This window comes from Perna viridis, chromosome 2 (genome assembly GCF_037379345.1).
Source record: "Perna viridis isolate PV_CMFRI_1.1 ecotype Kerala chromosome 2, ASM3737934v1, whole genome shotgun sequence".
NCBI classification, from domain to species: Eukaryota; Metazoa; Mollusca; class Bivalvia; order Mytilida; family Mytilidae; genus Perna; species Perna viridis.
Genome location: NC_142446.1, coordinates 26,964,143 through 26,983,220, shown reverse-complemented (window position 1 = coordinate 26,983,220; position 19,078 = coordinate 26,964,143). Strand labels below are relative to the sequence as shown.

Below are 19,078 nucleotides of genomic sequence, written 5' to 3'. Positions count from 1 at the left end.
AGGACTGTTTGTCCCTTCTTCGTTAATTTTTGTGTGGCAACTATTTTATTCTAAAACGCATGTATGGAAGTATTTTAATAAAATAATTACTAATCATTAATCATTTCTCGTAAACTTGACAATAATAATGTTAATCAACCTAATGTGTAAACGTGTATTGTCAGAGATTTTTTTTTTATAAAATCACCTGCCCGTTTAGCACTTCCGGTTTATTTTGTTATCTCCCTTGTTACAGCTGAACTGCAATCCAGTGAGTTACTGTGTCGTCATAAGAATTACCATCATTTATGAAATAGTATCGAGGTTGATGCCTGTGACAAAAACTATACAATTTTTCAGTTACATTTTCCTAGGTTCCCTTTATTTAGTATGAATTTAAAACAGGAAGGACAGGTTATCTTGTCTGACACTCCATATATCCATGGCATTGGCATTATAGCCTATAGGAACTATTTTGGATGCTGGCATCTATGGCACTATATCTTACTCTGATTGATTGTTCATTCAGCTAGACTTTGAAATAATATTTCACATCTTGATGTTTCCAATGTTTTTCTAGTCCTATTTAAAATTGTTTCAATGTTTTTGCGTTCACAACATCATTTGGCAAACTATTCCAAACGCACACTATCCTATTTGTGAAGGAGTATTTCATCAATTTCAGACGACGTTTTTTTTTTTTTTTTTTTTTTTGCTGTGTCCCCTTGTCCTGGTGTTGTTGTCTTTATGGTATGTCTTACGGAATTCCTTTCTGTACAGGAGCTTAAATCTTACAGTAAATGTGGTATAAAGCTCCCAAATATAGATTCGCATTCAGAATAAGTTACTCCTTAAACAGCATATCAGGTAATGAATATGTGCCATTTATCATTTTGCCAAGTTCACAATTTTTTTTATCAGTAATAATTTATGTGGGAACAGGCAAAGGACATTCCAAATATTTGTGAATTTATCAGAAGACTGGGTTCAGCAAGGATTACTGGTTTTTATTAAGATCCTTCAACTGGAAGTAACTTTTCTGAAAATATCAGAGAGGTTCCTAATAAATAACTTTGATGTCTAAGTTACGTTTTGTCTAGCCTACATTTTTACTATTTCTGAAGTTTCAATGGATTGTGATATAGTATTATGCTTGGATGAAAGTTTCATAAGTGTCAGAATGATTAATTTTTAGATGAATTTCTATACATTTAAGAGCAAGCTTTGCTTGCTTATAATACAATTTTAAGCTTTGCCTATGAGGGGCTGAGCTATTTGTACTCAGATAACATTTGATTTTGTTAATAATTAATGCACTTCAATATTGCTTACATGTATGAAATGTTTGTCTTGATCAATGGGAATATGCCATACTTCCTACAGCACATGCTGTGCATCTGCATTCAAAATTCGAACAAACACTTCCTTAGCTGCATACATCATTTCATAATAAGTCACTTCCTACAAAACAGTTTTGAGCCATTCTATGAAGTAAAGTGTCTTCTCTGCTATAAAACAGGAAATTAACCATTTAAGGAACCAAATACATCATAGACATATACATTGTAGGAGGAACAGTTAAATGTGTGAGAAAAAAAACCAACATGTGTACAAGTTTTGATCTACGTATGTATTTGTAGATTGAAGTTGGATTTATTAATTTATATATGGAAGAGGTCTCAAACATGAATTGCTCAAAATAGTTCAGTCAGAAATGACTTGCATAATTCAGAAATGATATTTTTTAACTTTAAATACAGATCAAATGTTCTAGGAAAACTTATTTAACAATAAAATGTAGTGGTGCATTATTAAGAAAGTCATATTTGAGTACAAACATGAAGCTCCACCCCTCTTATCGTACATGTATTAGCCTTTTTATATACATGTACATGTAAGTCATCCTGAACATACACCATATACATGTAGCAGAATGTGCCTCAATCTATAAAATGCAAGTTCATGTATTTTTAATGTTGTACTTACATCATACTCTAGTGATGGTCTTGATATGTATAAAATATGCATGCCTGCTTTATTGAAAACTACGATCTTCGTCTTATTAGGAATCATCTAAATGTACATATTCACTGTATCTATTTTTTGTTGTTAAAATCTTTAAAAGTATTAAATGAATTTCCAGATATATGTACTGGATGAAACTGGATGCAGTCTTTAAAGAACTCTAATGTATGATATTCTGTATGATAGTCACTTGGGGAGTAAAGACAGAATGTAAGTTGCATTTATTATCATTATATGTATAAACAAACTTTGCAGGTAAGTGCATTAAGAGGTTGAATATAGTATTTTATCATGCAGTGTTTAAAAAGAGGTCCTTTAGTTCCAAAACATTTTTAAACAACCACAAAAAAGTCATGCTACATGTATTCCCCTGGTGTCCTAACAATAACTTTTTGAATCTTTTTGAAATTGAATCACAATTGCTATACCTTAAAAGGAATGCTGGAATTGATGCTTGAAATGTTTAGTACCGGTAATTAGGGGCCAAAAAACAAACACCTGAGTATAAGTGTTTGGATCTCTATGTTACAAAGTTTTCATACCACAAAAGAATGGTTTGATGAATTTAAAGGTTATGGCCCAAATTCTTTATGGGTAAACAGGGGGTCAACCATTAGTGTATTCTTCAACTTTTTACAATTTCTTATTTGTTTTGTCTAATTGCAAATTTTTTTTATCACTTTTCATTTTATCCCTTTCTTTCCAGAAGTGTACACTATGTCAAACATTTAAATAACAATTCAAACTCAGAGCTGTAACAATTTTGAATGTTTTTTCCATACATGTCCCAACTGTTTAGGGTTTGAATTCTGTGGCCTATTCAGGATGCACCCTGCTAAGTTTTTCATATTGTTATATTATACATTACATGCTATATACTGTATAGGCGAATTCATAGTTGTGATGATCCTCAATTAGTTTTAATAAAAATTCAAGACAAGAACAAAGTTTCTGATTGTTTGTTGTAAATTAAAGACTGTAAGTCTTCAAAGTTGTTTTTAGTAGAAATTCTATGTAAATTACATTTTTTAAAAGGTGCATTTCTAGCCTCCTGAATAATTCAGTGGATTTTGAAATCTGATGAATGTCGACTCTCTTTCATGTGCATGTACTAATTTTAATTATATTTCCCATACTCAGTTAAAATTCCCACTCAAATTCATTATTCATCGTTGTTACTCGAAAAAGATGATACACCTAGATACAAGTATGTAGTTCTTGGTAGAGAAACTCAAACCTCATACTTTGTAAAAAATAATTCCAAATCATCTTCCAAATATATCGAAGGAGATGTTTTCTGGAGCTGAAATTTTTTGCCGTCACCATATTTGTCCAGTGTGGTGGGAGTGTTTTTCAATAAAAGGTCAGCATTCCAATGAGAACAAATTGTGCTCTTCTACTTGCTGACCAATTTTTGCACTCCTAGGAGGCTGACTTAATAGCTGATCTGATTCAAAAGAAGGAACATCATTTAGCTAGATCCTCTAATATCAGTTTCCGCTGTATAGATGATGTATTGTGGTTAAACAAAGAACTTGAGATAAAGGATACTACAGATACAGTGAAGTTAGCCTCATATCTTGACTTACACTTGAGATTGATGGTAAAGGAAAACTATTGACCAAACTACATGACAAAAGCAATGACTTTTAGCTCCATATTGACAACTTTCCATATATCTGTGGCAATATCCCGTTAGCACCTGTGTATGGAGTTTTCACATCACAACTCATTTATGCCAGAGATGGCAAAACTATGCATACTTTTTGTGCTAAACTTCTTATTGTTAGGCTTCTTGAACAGGGTTATGTTGCTACATGATTAGTCATCACTACAGAATACTTATGGTCGTCACCATGAACTCGTGGATCGTAACGGTGTATCCATCTGCACCATGTAAACTGATTTGTTCAACATGTCATAGTTTTCCTTTCCTCTTTCATCTAACCCGTATTTGACTTCTTATAAGCAATTGGGGGGTGGGGTGTTTCTAGAAAAGTAGATTACGCTTACCCTACCGTTGTATCTGGTCTATGCTCCCTGTTTTTAGTGGAGTCTAGTTGCTCATTTACTTTTGTTACTTTGTATGTATTATTTTGGTTATTTTATGTTCTTTGTTGTATTTGTCTGTTTTCCATGTCTGGTCATTGTCCCTGGATTACATTCTTTTGATTTCCGCTAGAATCTTTTCCCTTGATTACTCTTTAACCCAAACAGAGTAAGCACAATTTCTATATCTATTTTAGGACTTAATGCAGGCTAATAACATAGTTATAATGTTTCATACTCACACCAGCTGGGCAAGGGCACATAATACTCGATCTGGTCTACATACATTTTTTGGAACAGTTCAATACAGGAAGCAAATAATTAGACGAGCCATTATACTGTGTGTTGTTGCTGGAATATTTCTTTTGGTTGGAAGCATTCTAACTTGGCTTGGTAAGACAAATTTGTTTCTAGTCAGTGATATTGTTTGTCTTAAGTTAATTAGGATGTTTCCCCTAATGAAAGTTTCCCATTTTGTTAAAAAATACCTAAAAATTATTCCAAATAAGATCATTTTTTTCTCAATCAAAGTGCAGGATATGGTGTTAATTATTTCACTGATTAATCATTTCTGACTCATCTTTTTTGGTTATGCTGTATAAAATTAATGATTTTGACCACTAAATTAGGTATTTTACTGTTATTGCAAATTTCCCATTTAAAAAATGTGACCCACATTTTCCCTCTTAAGGAGGATGGGAAAGTTTTGAAAAATGTGAACAATATCACTGCAGATACTTATTTAATACCAATACACTATTTTATGTACTATATACACAATGTAGTGTAGTGTATTTAAGGATACCTACATTTTGTATATACACTGTGTATTACACATGTACAAATATATCTACTTTTGAAGAATTACGGAATAGTTTTGGAATTTCTTTTTCAACTAGAGTTGAAAAAACAGTCACACAATAATTTGAGAACACTTTTGAGGATTTTGAAACTTATTAATATACCTAATGTCTTGTTGGAAGTTCACTTATACTTATGTTTTACAACATATTCACTGAACATTTGTACAATAATTATAAGTGTTGTTATACAGATGTAATCAATATTATGATAAGTGTTCACCATCATATGCATGTAGAAAGTATTTACGTGTTGGTGTATAGAATTGTATATTTCTATGAACATAAAATGAATTTTAATTGATACAAGACCAACTGCATCATCTCTTACCATTGTCCATCAAAATGGAGAGCCCTGACATATTTACAAAAGGAATATCAATTGCCTATTTAAGACAATAGTGCAGGTATATATTATCTGTTGTAGCATTTAGAGACATCTTTGGAAACAGAGTAACTGGTCCTGTATTCCTTGGTTTATCCTTCATCATTGTACTACTAGCTGTACAGAGATTTGTCAAAGCAAAGAAACACGTCTCACAGAGTGGTAACCCTGATCAGGTTGGAAATTTAACTTAATCAATGAAGAAAAGTAATTATAAGTGATTTTGTTTGTCTTTCTCATTGAAACTAGCAATAGTTTTGAGGTTGTTTTTACTTGTTTTTTTTATTACATGGTATCAAGCTGTCATCATATCTGTCATATGTGCTGTCATTATCATCATATTAATTTGAGATTTGTCTGATGACCACAAAGTTCCAAAATCACAGTAACCCACAATTAACAATATCACGTTCACCGTCTGATTTGTCAAATGTAGGGTTCTAGTATTGTCAATAAGTCCTGTGTCCATCCTTGTGAAAGTTAAAGTTAGTGTTTCATAATATTTTAAAAGTAGTTTAAAAAATGAAGTTACATGTACATTTATATATCTAAGATCCTTACTTACAAGTGTTATGCAAAATACATGATATCTATCCTCCAAGACTTTAGGAAAACAACTATCGACAATGAGTGCATTTTTAATTGATAAAATTTGAATTGGAATTAATCAATCTGGATCAAATATTGAAAAAAAGTCTTCATTTTGTATATTTAACGACGTACATGAGAGGATGACCAGTTATTAGAAAATAATTGAATGTACTGGTAAAAGAGAAAAGTTAGTCACGTGAAATTTACATGTATTTATAAAAAAAGATTGTTTGAATGTTCATTGAATGAAAGAATTTTTTCAATACATGTATTTAAATTTAAAATATCTTACACATTTTGAGCTGATTGTTATTCAGTTTTATTCAGAGAACTTATAAATTTACATTTATTTCCAGTAACCATGATAGGGAGTTGGGAAGCAAATTATAACAGATATAGCCTATATACATTTCAGTTGATTCATTAATAAGATAAAGTCTTATTTATAAAGCACCCTATAAATTTTTAACTTTTCATGTTTTAATTTCTGAAGTCACAGCAAAATAGCAACATCAAGTTCATGTGACAGGTGTGTTAATTGAATGTATGGGCACTGCCCTGGGGTTAAATAATCCTAGATACTTCCTTTGTAATAACTTTTGACATTAAACATGCATTTTAGTTTGGTTAGAAACAATTCAATGAACTTTACAATCTCAAATACATAAACAGTCAGGAATAAAAAGTGGCTTAATATATGTATATCTAGAAATTATCTGGACTATGTGTACATCTAAAACAAACTTTCCACACTATAAAGATTAAATTGATTTTTTTCAAATGCATTAGCATCCTTATTTCCCTTTTTACCTTCATCGTTTGTGGCAGAAGTGTAAGACTAAGGATAGAAAATTGTCTTATCATTAAAGGTTATACACATTGACCAATTATCCTGACTCATGGATACAGGTCTTTGCCGATACCTAAAGTTGGAACAGTAAGGGTCAATTTAAATTTACATTTATCAAAATGATATTCAATTGTTATTCTCAAACTAATGAATGAAAGTAAGACAAGAGATATGGCATACCCATGATTTGTAAAAAGACAATATACTGGTATACATGTAAAGTATTTGCTATAAATCTTGAGAAAAAAGAACATTGTTCATCTAGGAATAATTTGATGAAATTTCGTATATTTAATCTCGAGTGCTTGCAACACAATTCATAATGACCATATATAAAATGGGTTGTAGCCCAAAATGTCGAATCCCAGAATGTCTAAAGGTAAATTTTACCTAATTAGACCTTTAATTCTCAGAATGTCTTATTACAAATTTAGGGTAATTCCCAAAATATCTGAAGGTAAATTTATAGTTGCTGTAGTCAGTTGCTGAAGCATCAGGTCTGTTGCAAAAGTGACGATACATTGATCTCCTTCAACGTCATCAGCTATCAGGAAATGTTGCTTGTTGAGTGCCTGTGTCCACTGCTCATTCAACTCAATGTTCTGTCCAAAAGTTGGTAGAGTTGGGTACATCTTCTGTCATGCCCTGTAGAGACTTGAACCAATAGAGGTTAATGTAGGCATAGCAGCATTGACGGCGTCTCTGGTCACAGGTATCATACAATATTTTGACCCCCGCGAAATACTGACCTCTGGGTTAAAATATTAAAGTGTAATTTTGACCCTCCCCCCTGTATGATATTTTAATCCCCTTGCTGTGGTATTTAATACCCCTGCTGTGATATTTTAACCCACCTGCTACAATAAATTAATCCCCTATAATGATATTTTAACCCTACTGCTGCAATGTTTTAACCCCCCTGATGTGATAAATTAACCCACCTGTTATGATAATTTAACCCCCTGCTGCAATATTTAACCCCCTGTTATGATATTTTTACCCCCTGCTGTGATATTTTAACCCTACTGCTGTGATAAATTAACCCTCCTGCTGTGACATTTTAACCCCCTGATGAGATAAATTAACCCACCTGTTATGATAATTTAACCCCCTGCTGCAATATTTAACCCCCTGTTATGATATTTTTACCCCCTGCTGTGATATTTTAACCCTACTGCTGTGATAAATTAACCCTCCTGCTGTGACATTTTAACCCCCTGATGCGATAAATTAACCCACCTGTTATGATAATTAACCCCTTGCTGCGATAAATTAACCCCCCTGCTGCGATATATTAATCCCCTTTCTGTGATCAGTTAATCTCCCTATAGGGAGGGTTAAAATATACGGGGGGGGGGGATTATGTTAAAATAACCCCAGGGGTCAATATTTCGTGAGTGTTAAAATATCTTATGACACCATTTCAGCAATCTCCTCTAGTGCATTATTGTAGACTGTGCTAATAGCAATGTAGGTTTGTGTCTTGCAGGACTCGCCCAGACTGCTTTTGATCTTTTGTACTGTAGTAGAGGTTGTCATGAGTGCTGGATGATACAGTTTTTGAACTACATCTAAAATATTTTACAGGATGTTTCTACACATGATGATGGTGTGCAAGATCATAGGATCTTGATTTTCATGAAATATTATGGAACTGGGTGATAGTTAGACTTTGTAGTTTTTGTAAGAAATATATCCCCAGCAACAAAGTTAGGGATTGGTTATTGGGGGTATTAACATTTTTTATGTGTCCGTCAGTCCGTCCATTAGTCCTCTTTTTCACATCGCGACTAGTCTGACACTACCAAACAGAATTTCATGACACTATGTGGCCAGGATACAATATGTAGATATGCATATATTTAGGAATTTCTGATCCCCAAATTGATCCCCAGACAATGAGTAACACAGCCTTGGAATGATTTCTGAATCTGCAAACCATGTCTTCATACAAAAATAAACATTTTCCTAATTTGGCAAATCTAGCAAGCGGGGGCATCATTAGTGTCTTACAGACACATTTGATTTACTATATAAAAAAAAAATGTTACTAACAAATGACACGGGGACTCCTGTGATAAACAGGGCTTCTAATTTATTTTGTTTTAGACCACTTAACACTTATTGTTAAGACCACTTTGAAAACCTTATAAAAACAAATTGTAATGGTGTGCTAAAATGATAAAAATATAAATAAAAATTCATATTTTCAGTAAATATTACATTTTGTTTCTTTTATTACTATTTTTTCCTTTTTAGACATTTGGGGGATAAAACTATTTTTAAGTTGCTAATATTGTAAGCGACTTCTTGCACTCGTAATTTCAGTACTTTATATTCGCATATGGTTCACATGATTATATATTACTACTCCACATTATGCTGCAGTTCTGTGCCGTGTATGCCACCATAGCGTCATAGTTCTAGCTTTATATGAGATGAAAATGTACCTCTTAAATATCACACATGTGTGTTCTATGTGCTTCTTAGTTGTATGAGAACAGGAAGTTTACATGAAATGATCGTTTAGCTTTGAACATTACCCAGTTCTCAGGCACAGGGGCTCGTTACAAGACTATATAGGTCATATACATTAGCAGGATCCCAATATCTATAAATATTCATTGCCAATTGTTTAATCTGGTTCCCTGGTGAATGTCATAAGCGACCCAAAGATCGCTAAAATGTACATCTTTTAAAAAATATCATACATATATCTAAGTGTGTTTTTTACTTTAATGGGAATGGGAAGTTTACATTGAACTAGAAATAATCTGTTTACATTGAATTTATGTAATATTACCCAGTTTCCGATTCATACACAGGGGCTTGTTACAATTGACTATATAGGTCATACACATTATCAGGGCCCCTATATCTGTATATAGCCATTTTCAGTTGTTTAATCTGGGTCCTGGTAACAAGTTATTTTGATTGAAAACATTCAGGACATCATGGTAATTATATCAAGAGAACCAAGATTCTAGCAGAAGTCAGCCGATTTTAGAGCATATGGCATCAGTGCCACTGCGGATGTTGAAAGTAAGCCAAAATCAGTGGCAGAGAATATTTGGCAATTAGTGACTTTGAAGTTCTTTGATTTTCATTGGGCATAAATTCATTAGCCATTCTTGGATAAGACATTTTGGGAACATTCCATAAAATTTTACTTGTATGAAGTGCACCTCTGTATTAACATTGTAAACATTGATGTAGTTCTATGAAATTTCTCTTGTTACACTTGTACCTGATGTATGATAAAAGAAGCTTTCCTCAATTGGTATTTACAAGGTCATGGTACCTAATACACTTCTTTGGGACTTTTTATATATTAACAACCTTTCATTTAGAGTGTAATACTCAATTACAAAGTTAGTTACAAAATAGTTAAAAGTAAGAAAAACAATGAATTAATGAAATAAAACAATAGCTATACACAATAAATGAAACTAATGGTTAAAATAGTTAAAAGTAAGAAAAACAATGAATTAATGAAATAAAACAATAGCTATACACAATAAATGAAACTAATGGTTAAGTTTTGAAGAGGAAAATTGATATATGATATTTTAACCCTACTTCAGTTATGACATAAGCTAATACAAACCTCCTCAATGTAACTATGCATTTTATCAAGTTTTCAGTCTTGTTATGCTTTGATTAACAGCATTTATAGTTCATTTTGAATAACTGGTAATCAACACTTTAATTGAAATACACAAATTAACAGCCCAGGTGTACAGGTAAAGGTAAAAGGATTATAAGATTACATAATCTTGTCCAGTGACATCTGTGGCTGTTCCTTTGCTACCCATTGAAAATTGACTCCCTTCACGTTTACAGTTGATGTTTTTGCAAAGAAGCAAGTCTTGTCATTTCTATAGGATATCATGTACTGAGTTAAGTAAATGTTTAGCATGTTTTAATTATTAACAGTATTTCAATTTAATATTTCCATTTTTTTCTGTAAGTGTGGATGTTATAGCATCCTTTATATATGTCCTGGCATTTTGAGGTAAAGCTTGTTTCTTTTCGTTAATAATTTTTAACTTTTAAGACACACCCAAACACACCAAATATGCAAACATCATCGGTCAGTATCAGCTTCCAGTCCGGTCGAAATAACCTATACTAAGATGGCAAAATGTATTAGTTTACTAGGATTTTTTTAATGATATCATTTCTGTCTGTGAGTGCATTTGAAGGAGGTCAGAAAGTCTTAATCTAAGAAGGAGTTTCTGATTTTTCAGATCTTCATTTATGAAGAAGCTTAAAGACCTAGTTCTTACATAAAAGCAGTGTTTAGGCCTTGCATTAAAATGGCTGTGGTCTAAAGAAACATCAAATGACAATTTACATGTAACCAATCAGTCCAATTGATTATAGTGTTAGTTCTAATTATAGAAATAATGTAATAATGTGAAAAACATGAAGAAAATATATTGCACATTGAACTTGTTATTTTGTAGACTGTAGGGGTAGTATTGGAGGATAACACTGGTGATGGAGGTGCAATCACAGTTATAATGGATAGCCTGCAGTTCACAAATTCTTGGAGGTGGTTCCTTAATTTATCTAGAATAGATCTTAAATGCAGCCATTGATTATCTGGTTTTTGTCTATTATTTGTCATTGTTAGATTTCAGTCATTCTACACATTGGTAGACATTGGAAATAATATACATGTATCGTAATTCATGCCTAATCCACTTCAATTGTATCAGTTGTTACTTGTTGAAATTATTTGGTTTTTTTATTAGCATGTAAGAAATAAGCAGTCTTTTACCCTTATAGAAAGGACATTAACAATTATTCCTGGAATTCTGACCACAAACAGGGCCATCTTTAGCCAAGGAACTTTAGATTTACACTTCGTGCATCTATCCATCTGTCCGTCCATCTGTCTGTCTGTCAGTCTGGAAAAAAATTGAACTTTTCCACACTTTTTTCACTAAATGCTAGCAGAAATTAAGCTGTTTTTTTTTTGTATCTGAGTCAACCTTGATTAGTTACAGATCAAGTTTACATTTTGTTCCACTTCACTGATTTTTGTTCGAGTTAGGGCCCTTGGAAAAATTTACCAAAAAATTTAAGTTTTCCACACTTTTTTCAAAACACTTGCAGATATATTGAGCTGATTTTTGGTATGCAAGTTTACCTTGATGAGTTGCAGATCGAATTAACATTTCGTTTTGCTTTGCTGATTTTTTTCCAAATTTAACAACTTTCAGTTTTACATACATTACCAAAGTTTCAGTTTTACACACTTTTTTTTGGCTAGAATTTCAGTGAGTTTCCTGCCCTGCCATTGCTAAAATAAGAACATAGGGTTAAAAAGGCAGTTTTTGCAAATAACTCGAAAACCATTGCTTGTAGCAAAATTGTGGCAGGGGGATAAAATTGTTCAGCATCATGAGATGAATCTATGCCAGAATTCGTCTACTGATGTAGGAGTTATGGCCCCTGAAACAGTTTTTGTGTTCTTTTTTCACATGTACAACTTTGAAAATCTTCTCTTAAACCATTTAAGATTGTTGAATGAAAATAAGCATATTTTTTTAGTGTATTTTGCTAAAAATGACTTTTGTGATTTTTAATCCATGAATAGATATGGCTGCCTATACTAAAAATAGAACATAGGGGTCAGAAGCAAAATTCTGGTTCAGATCATAAAAATGCTATTAAAAGTACTTCCTGTATTTGACAATTCAGTTGATTTTAACTTAGCCTGTCTCATTCCTCAAGTTTTTCAAGTAAGCAACGGTTAATCAGGTGAGCGATTCAGGCTCTCTAGAGCCTCTGGTTTACTTTTGGTCAGATTTTAAAAATTCTTTTATTAGATTCATTAAGAAAATAATTGCTGTTGCCATCACTTTGCGTCTATCGTTGTTGTCCATAGTTTGTCGTTAACAATTTTTCAAAACTCTTCTCCTCTTACACTTCTTAACTAATTGGAACTTATGTGGGGATTTTTGATCCGTTGAAAAACATGGCTGCCTTTACTAAAACAGAGCATAGGGGTCAGACAGTAGTTTTTCACATATATCTCAAAAACCGTTAGGTTTAGCCAAATGTTCAGCATGATGAGATTTGTCTGTGGTCAAATTTTCATTTTAATCTGTTCAACCGTGTTTGAGTTATTGCCCTTTTTTGATATTTTTTTGCAATTTTTAATGTTATTTCTTTCAAAAATCTTCTCCTCTGACACTACTTGACCAATTAAAACCACACTTGGTATGAATGTTCCTTGGGGTGTCCTGCATAGAACTGATGTGGGGATTTAATATTCATTAAAAACATGGCTGCCGTTACTATAAATAGAACATAGGGGTCAAACAATACTTTATCACTTATTATATCTCCAAAACCTTTAGATTTAGGCAAATTATTTCAAATGCTGAAATGATCTTTATTTGAAGGCCTAGAAAAGTCTTCAGGGATCAAAGTTGTTGGATGACTCTTTGTAAAAGTTACTGCCCTGGAAAGATGACAAATGATATATTTTTTTTTTTTTTTACAATTTTGAGCTAATATCTTGAAAACTATAATAGATAGAAAGAAACTTACATTTGCTGAAATGACCTTTATGATATCTCCTACCAAAGTCTTCTTGAGTCTAAATTTTTGGACAATTCCTTGTTAAATTTATTGCCATTGAAAGACAAAATTCAACCAGGTGAGCGATTCAACCTCCTGGGAGCCTCTTGTTTTTTAATCTCAAAATAATTGGTGGTTTATTGTGTCCAAATCAGTTGTTGTGTCCATAATGAATTTTAAGTCCCCATGCTTAAGTGTTTCAAAAACTAGCATTGTCTACACTTGCCCAATGTGAACAGAGTTCAACATGTTGTGGTTATATCATGCTGTGTACTGCTAAGCTCTTTTTTATTTATCATACCCTACAGAAACAAATTCTGGGATTTATAGAAACCACTTTTTGTCTGTTCACATAATCTTTTAAAAGTTTTATTGCTAATATGTGAGTTACTTCATTCTGGACAACATATAATCCTGTGTTATACATTTAATCACAATCAAAATGGAAAGCTGTATCAAGCTTGAATTTTGTGTCCATATATGCCGGGATCAGGGTTAGACCTCCTTTGGTGTATCTAGCTACACTTGACAAAGCATTTTATTTGAAAGAAGTTAAAGTTGGGGTTTAACCTGAGTCTTGCTTAAATTTTGTTGGGCTCATGACCTTAAAAGTTCAGTATCATCTAAAGTCTATATTAGGTCAAGTTTAAACTAGGTATAAGTTTTCTACTAAAATTGGCCTTAATGTAACTCTTAATTTTTCTGTATTTTTTTTTCCGTTTTCAAAGTTAGACATACTGGCAATTTTTTTTAGATGTTTACAAATAATACTTAAGCGTCAGCAGTGGAAACATTCAAATACATAATAAATGTGAATACAGGAAACAAAGACGATACATACTGTGAAAGTACTTATATTCGTAGGGTACCAATTTTCGTGGATTTCGTAGTTGACACAAACCAAGAAATTAAATTGCTGACGAAATACGTATTTTTCATTTATTTGCAATATGTGACATATCAAACAATGAATTCAAGAATTCACAAAACAAAGGTTTGTCTGCTATCCACGAAAATTGATATTCATGAATAAAAGTCCTGTCACAGTACATAATGTAACGAATAATAAAATAGATTACACATAAAAACTGAATATTAGGAAAACAAGACATCACTTAAAAAACTTGAGCACTAGCAATAAGAACTTCCCCAAAAAAACTGGGAGTGACATCAGGTGCCCTTAAAGGGTAAGCATGTCTTGCTCAAACAATAACACCTGTCGTACCGGTATTGCATGCGTGTATAATCCACTAATATACTAGTAACATGAGTCACAAAGAAGTTATTAACACTAGGTGAAATTATTCATTTCAGCAAAGTATTTGACTGCATTTCAGTTGAGTTATAACTGGAGATAATTTGTTTTATATTTACTTATAGGGACCCAGATATTGGAGATAACATAGCCCCTCCATCATACACAGAGGCAACTGATAGCAGTTGTTTAGAACCACCATCAATAGTGCCAGAAATTCACCCTGATGAAAATGAGGCTCCGCCATCTTATGAAGAAGCCATTGAAGAATCTCAACATTCCATGAGTGACATTGATATGAGACAGCCAGGCTGAGCTCCTTGATAAAACATTAGCATTATGCATCTATCTATGTTACCAAATGTTGCTATTGTTTTATGTCAGTAAAACATATTATGCCGTCCATTTTACTATGGTCTTCATAGCAAAAATCATCATTTTTTTAATACTGCATAGAATGAAATCTATTTTTGATTTAATTTGATTTTTTTACCTCTTAAATTTCTATAGCAGTCAGCCCTTTTGAAAAAAATCAAGAAAAGGGATGATTCAGGTAAGTTAAATTGTAACCATTCACATCTATTTCTTTTTATCTATCAAATTGCTACATATGACAATCATCATCAGGAGAGTTTTTTTAAACTCGTGATCATTCATGAAATTTCTTTTTGAAAGATTAGGCATAATATGACAATGATCATGAAGGGAATAGAATTATTGTCTGATGCCTCTAAAGGGATATAATCCAAATATCATAACCTGATAAGTACAACTTCTTTTAAACCACTGAAGGGATTTTTATAAAATTTAATAGGGAGGTTAGGCATCAAATATAAGTGTGCATAAATGAATATAGATATTGTCTGATTCCTGTAGAGGGAAATAATTCAAATGTAGAGTTTTCCTTAAAACCATTAATCACAATGAATCCTAAACCAATCAATGGATTTAGATGAAACTGAATAGGCTTTATGTGTAGATGAATTGTAATTTCCAGGGCAATTATCCAACTGAAGGGTTTTATGATTTTTATGTCCACTTCAAGTGGGTATTTTTGTGAGCTGTGTGCAAGACTCTGAGAATCATGTTCTTTCCATTGGGACAAGTTTTATGTGCCTATCTGTCTAGATGGCATGATTTGTGGTATACCAGTGTCCGTTTGTCTGTCTATATGTCATTCACATAACTATAACATGTCACCAATTTTTATGAAGCTTTGGTGAATTGTCTTTTTCTATTGATATGAGCTTCCTTTAAATTTATATAAATTTCTGCTCTTTCATTTTTGTATTCTGGGATTGTAATGGCTCAGAATTGTGGCAATTTAATGTTTTGGGACTATAACACAAAAATCCTTGCAGCAATGCCAATAAAATTTTGATGAATTGTTTGTCAGTATTGTTCGTCTTAGTTTTTGTTAATTTCCTCTTTTACAATTTAGAATAATGGGACTTAGTTCATAAAAAAGGATGGACTTCACAGTTTTTGGACTATACATAACTCAGTAGTGGTTTCCTCATTAAACTTTGGAAAATAGTTTATTACTATTGAAGTTAGCTCCCTCTTCAATTGATATGTGACACTGATTTTCTGTTTTCTTGTTTTTGAGACTAATCTTATAAAAATAAATGCACAATATCTTTAAAATACTATAAGCAATTTTCATAGAGCTTTGTTTAATTGTTTTTGGTTTTTAAGCTCACGTTGCCAAAGGCCATGTGAGCTATTGCCATCACTTGGCGTCCATCATCGTCAACAATATTACAAAACTCTTTTCCTCTGAAACTACTTAACTGATTAGAATCAAACTTGGTATAAATGTTCCTTGGGGTATCCTGCATAGAACTGATGTGGGGATTTTTGATTTGTCGAAAAACATGGCTGCCGTTACTAAAATTATAACATAGGGGTCAGACAGTAGTCTTTCACATATATCTCCAAAATTGTTAGGTTAAGCTATATTCTGACAGAGTAATAGTGTTCAACATGATGAGATCTATCTCTGGTTAAATTTTTGTTATAATCTGTTAAGCCATGTTGGAGTTATTGCCCTTTTTCAATGATTTTTGCTATTTTTAATGTTATTTCTTTCAAAAATCTTGTCTTCAGATACTACTTAACCAATTAAAACCAAACTTGGTATGAATGTTCCTTGGGGTATCCTGCATAGAACTGATGTGGGGATTTTTGATCCATCAAAAACATGGCAGCCGTTACTAAAAATAGAACATAATGGTCAGGCAGTAGTTTTTTGCATATATCTCCAAAACCATTAGGTTTAGCCAAATTCTTTCAATAGCTGAAATGATCCTTTTTATTAGGACTACAAAAGTCTTCAGGGTTAAGTTGTCATAAAGTTGTCAGATGACTCCTTGTAAGAGTTATTGCCCTTGAAAGGGGAAAAATGACTTTTCTTTTAACAGTTCTCAGTCAGTGTCTTGAAAACTATGATATACTAAAAGAAACTTTCTATTGTTGGAATGAGATAAGCCCTACCAAAGACAAAATTGTTGGACAACTTCTTGTTAAATTTATTGCCTTTGAAAGGCAAAATTCAACCAGGTGGGCGATTCAGGCTCCTGGGGACCTCTTGTTTTATAATGATATAAGCTTCTTTTTTATTTTTTTTTTATATTTTGTGTCAAATATTTAATCACAATCAAATTCATAGTTGTTTCAAGCTTGAATTTTGTGTCAGTATTTGCCCCATCTGTGCAGGGTTTGACCTCTGCAGACTTATCTAGCTGTGCTCTGCAAAACATTTTTTGTAATACTTGAAAATGGTGGTGAAATTCTAAAAATTCCTATGTTTTGTGATAATGTATGGAGTTATTTTATTAAGTCATACTTCTTGTAGATTTAAGACTGAACATTTTCTTATCAATACAATGTAAGAATACAAACATGCTTTTTTATTTATAAATTTTATTTTATGGGTTTTTTTTTACAGTTGCAATATCAGAATGTGCAATAATTTTTGTTCTTATGTTTTGTTTTTTGTTGAAATGTTAGTTTGTTTTGTAAGAGTTATTTGTTGTGCAATATTGTATTTAGTAGATAAATAAGTTTGAGTATTTTAAGTAGTGTTGATAGAATAACTGTTTATTTTTTGTTTATAAAGTTATAATGTTAAAATAAATCGGTATCAAATATGGTAGAAAAGGTCTATTAGAAAGAAAATTGTCAAAAAATTTTCTAATGTTCAGATTATGACAAGTCAGATTTTAAGGATAATCCAGTCACCTGATTTTTTGGCTTATCACCTCCTCTGTTCGCAAGCATTAATAAACACATTATTGAGAGATATTCACTACCCAAAAATATTTTGTTTTTATGTACTCATTTAAGATAACATTGATGTACATTCAGTGCATGTGCATACCACCATTTTAAAGCCAAGATAAGGTGATTGTTTTTTATCAAAAAACATACATACATTTAACATTGCAGTTAAAAAATATACTGTTATTGTGTTTAAAAGTCTTCCATTCATGCAGACTATTTGGAAATATACAATTTGAATAGGTTGTTTAACTAAAAGACAGATAATAAAGGGATCTTTTTCAGTTAAAACATAAAGTTCAGATAGTTTTCAGTAATGTTTTCTTCTATTATGAATTTCAAAATGCATTTACTGTCAATTTTTACGTCAGCAACTGAAGCAGGGTGCAATAGTTGACCATTCTTTGTTTGTATGGTTGTTTTTTTTTATAATTACTTTTTAAGCTACTGGTATATTCAAGACACGGTTAAGATAAATAATTGTTTGTTTTAATTGTTGAGAAATGTACATGTAGTTGATAGGATGAATTTGATACACAACTGTTTGCATTGTATTAACGACATTTATGTAATGTTTCCTATAAAGCATTTTTGTTCATGTTTTTTTTTTTTTGTTATTTTAGATATTTTTGTTGTTAATGAAGAAATAAATCTTTTTTTTTAGTTGTTCAGTGTTAACTGTCATTTTTTCCAAAAAGAAATCTAACTTTTAAAGAATGATATTCTTTTCAAAGCTTGACTGACCTATATGAGAATTTTGAGTGGTAAGTTTTTCTTTGTTATACCTTAAGTTGGCTTGAAGTATTTTTTTTGGGATCACAGGCCCTTCATTGCCTCTACAGGATGCCTCATCCACAATTTTTTATCACCTTATCATTCAATTCTTAAAATTTTTCAGAAGGAATATTTTTTGTAAAACCTGTACTCACTATTCTCCTATCTGATTGGTTGGACACTGGTTCTCTAAGAAAATGACCATGGTGTGAAGGTCAATGAAGGTTACTTACAGTCCCATTGTATCAATATTAGTATGTTTCCTTTATATCAAAAGGTAAAGGTTGGATATCAGCTAATTACAGAATTCTAGTGTTCCATTCACAATAACTTTGGAGACATTTTTAGCTATGATATTTTTTATACTTGAAACTTTTTTCCTTCTCAGCTATCTTATAGCACAACAATGTTAAAAGCAACTTCTTATATCA

General features: G+C 32.0%; 1 protein-coding gene across 2 annotated transcripts; it reads left to right on the top strand.

Annotated features, from left to right (window-relative positions):
* Positions 1–208: 208 nt before the first annotated feature.
* On the top strand, positions 209–18,539 carry LOC148624277 (uncharacterized). Of its 2 annotated transcripts, XM_088566940.1 has the most exons (7): positions 229–250; positions 1,549–1,605; positions 2,123–2,214; positions 4,251–4,446; positions 5,341–5,474; positions 11,209–11,297; positions 14,717–18,539. In XM_088566940.1, the coding sequence occupies exons 4-7, from the start codon at positions 4,257–4,259 to the stop codon at positions 14,904–14,906; spliced, it is 603 nt and encodes a 200-aa protein (XP_088423066.1). In that variant the 5' UTR covers positions 229–250; positions 1,549–1,605; positions 2,123–2,214; positions 4,251–4,256; the 3' UTR covers positions 14,907–18,539. The 2 variants fall into 2 exon arrangements, with proteins under 2 accessions (XP_088423065.1, XP_088423066.1); XM_088566939.1 differs by lacking the exon at positions 1,549–1,605 and having other exon boundaries at positions 209–250.
* The last annotated feature ends 539 nt before the right edge of the window (positions 18,540–19,078 follow it).

Coding starts and splice junctions, on each gene's coding strand:
- LOC148624277 (XM_088566939.1), top strand. CDS start 4,257: ATGCAGGCTAATAACATAGTTATAATGTTTCATACTCACACCAGCTGG. Junction 4,447..5,340: donor AAGCATTCTAACTTGGCTTG/GTAAGACAAATT, acceptor TATCTGTTGTAG/CATTTAGAGACATCTTTGGA. Junction 5,475..11,208: donor AGAGTGGTAACCCTGATCAG/GTTGGAAATTTA, acceptor GTTATTTTGTAG/ACTGTAGGGGTAGTATTGGA.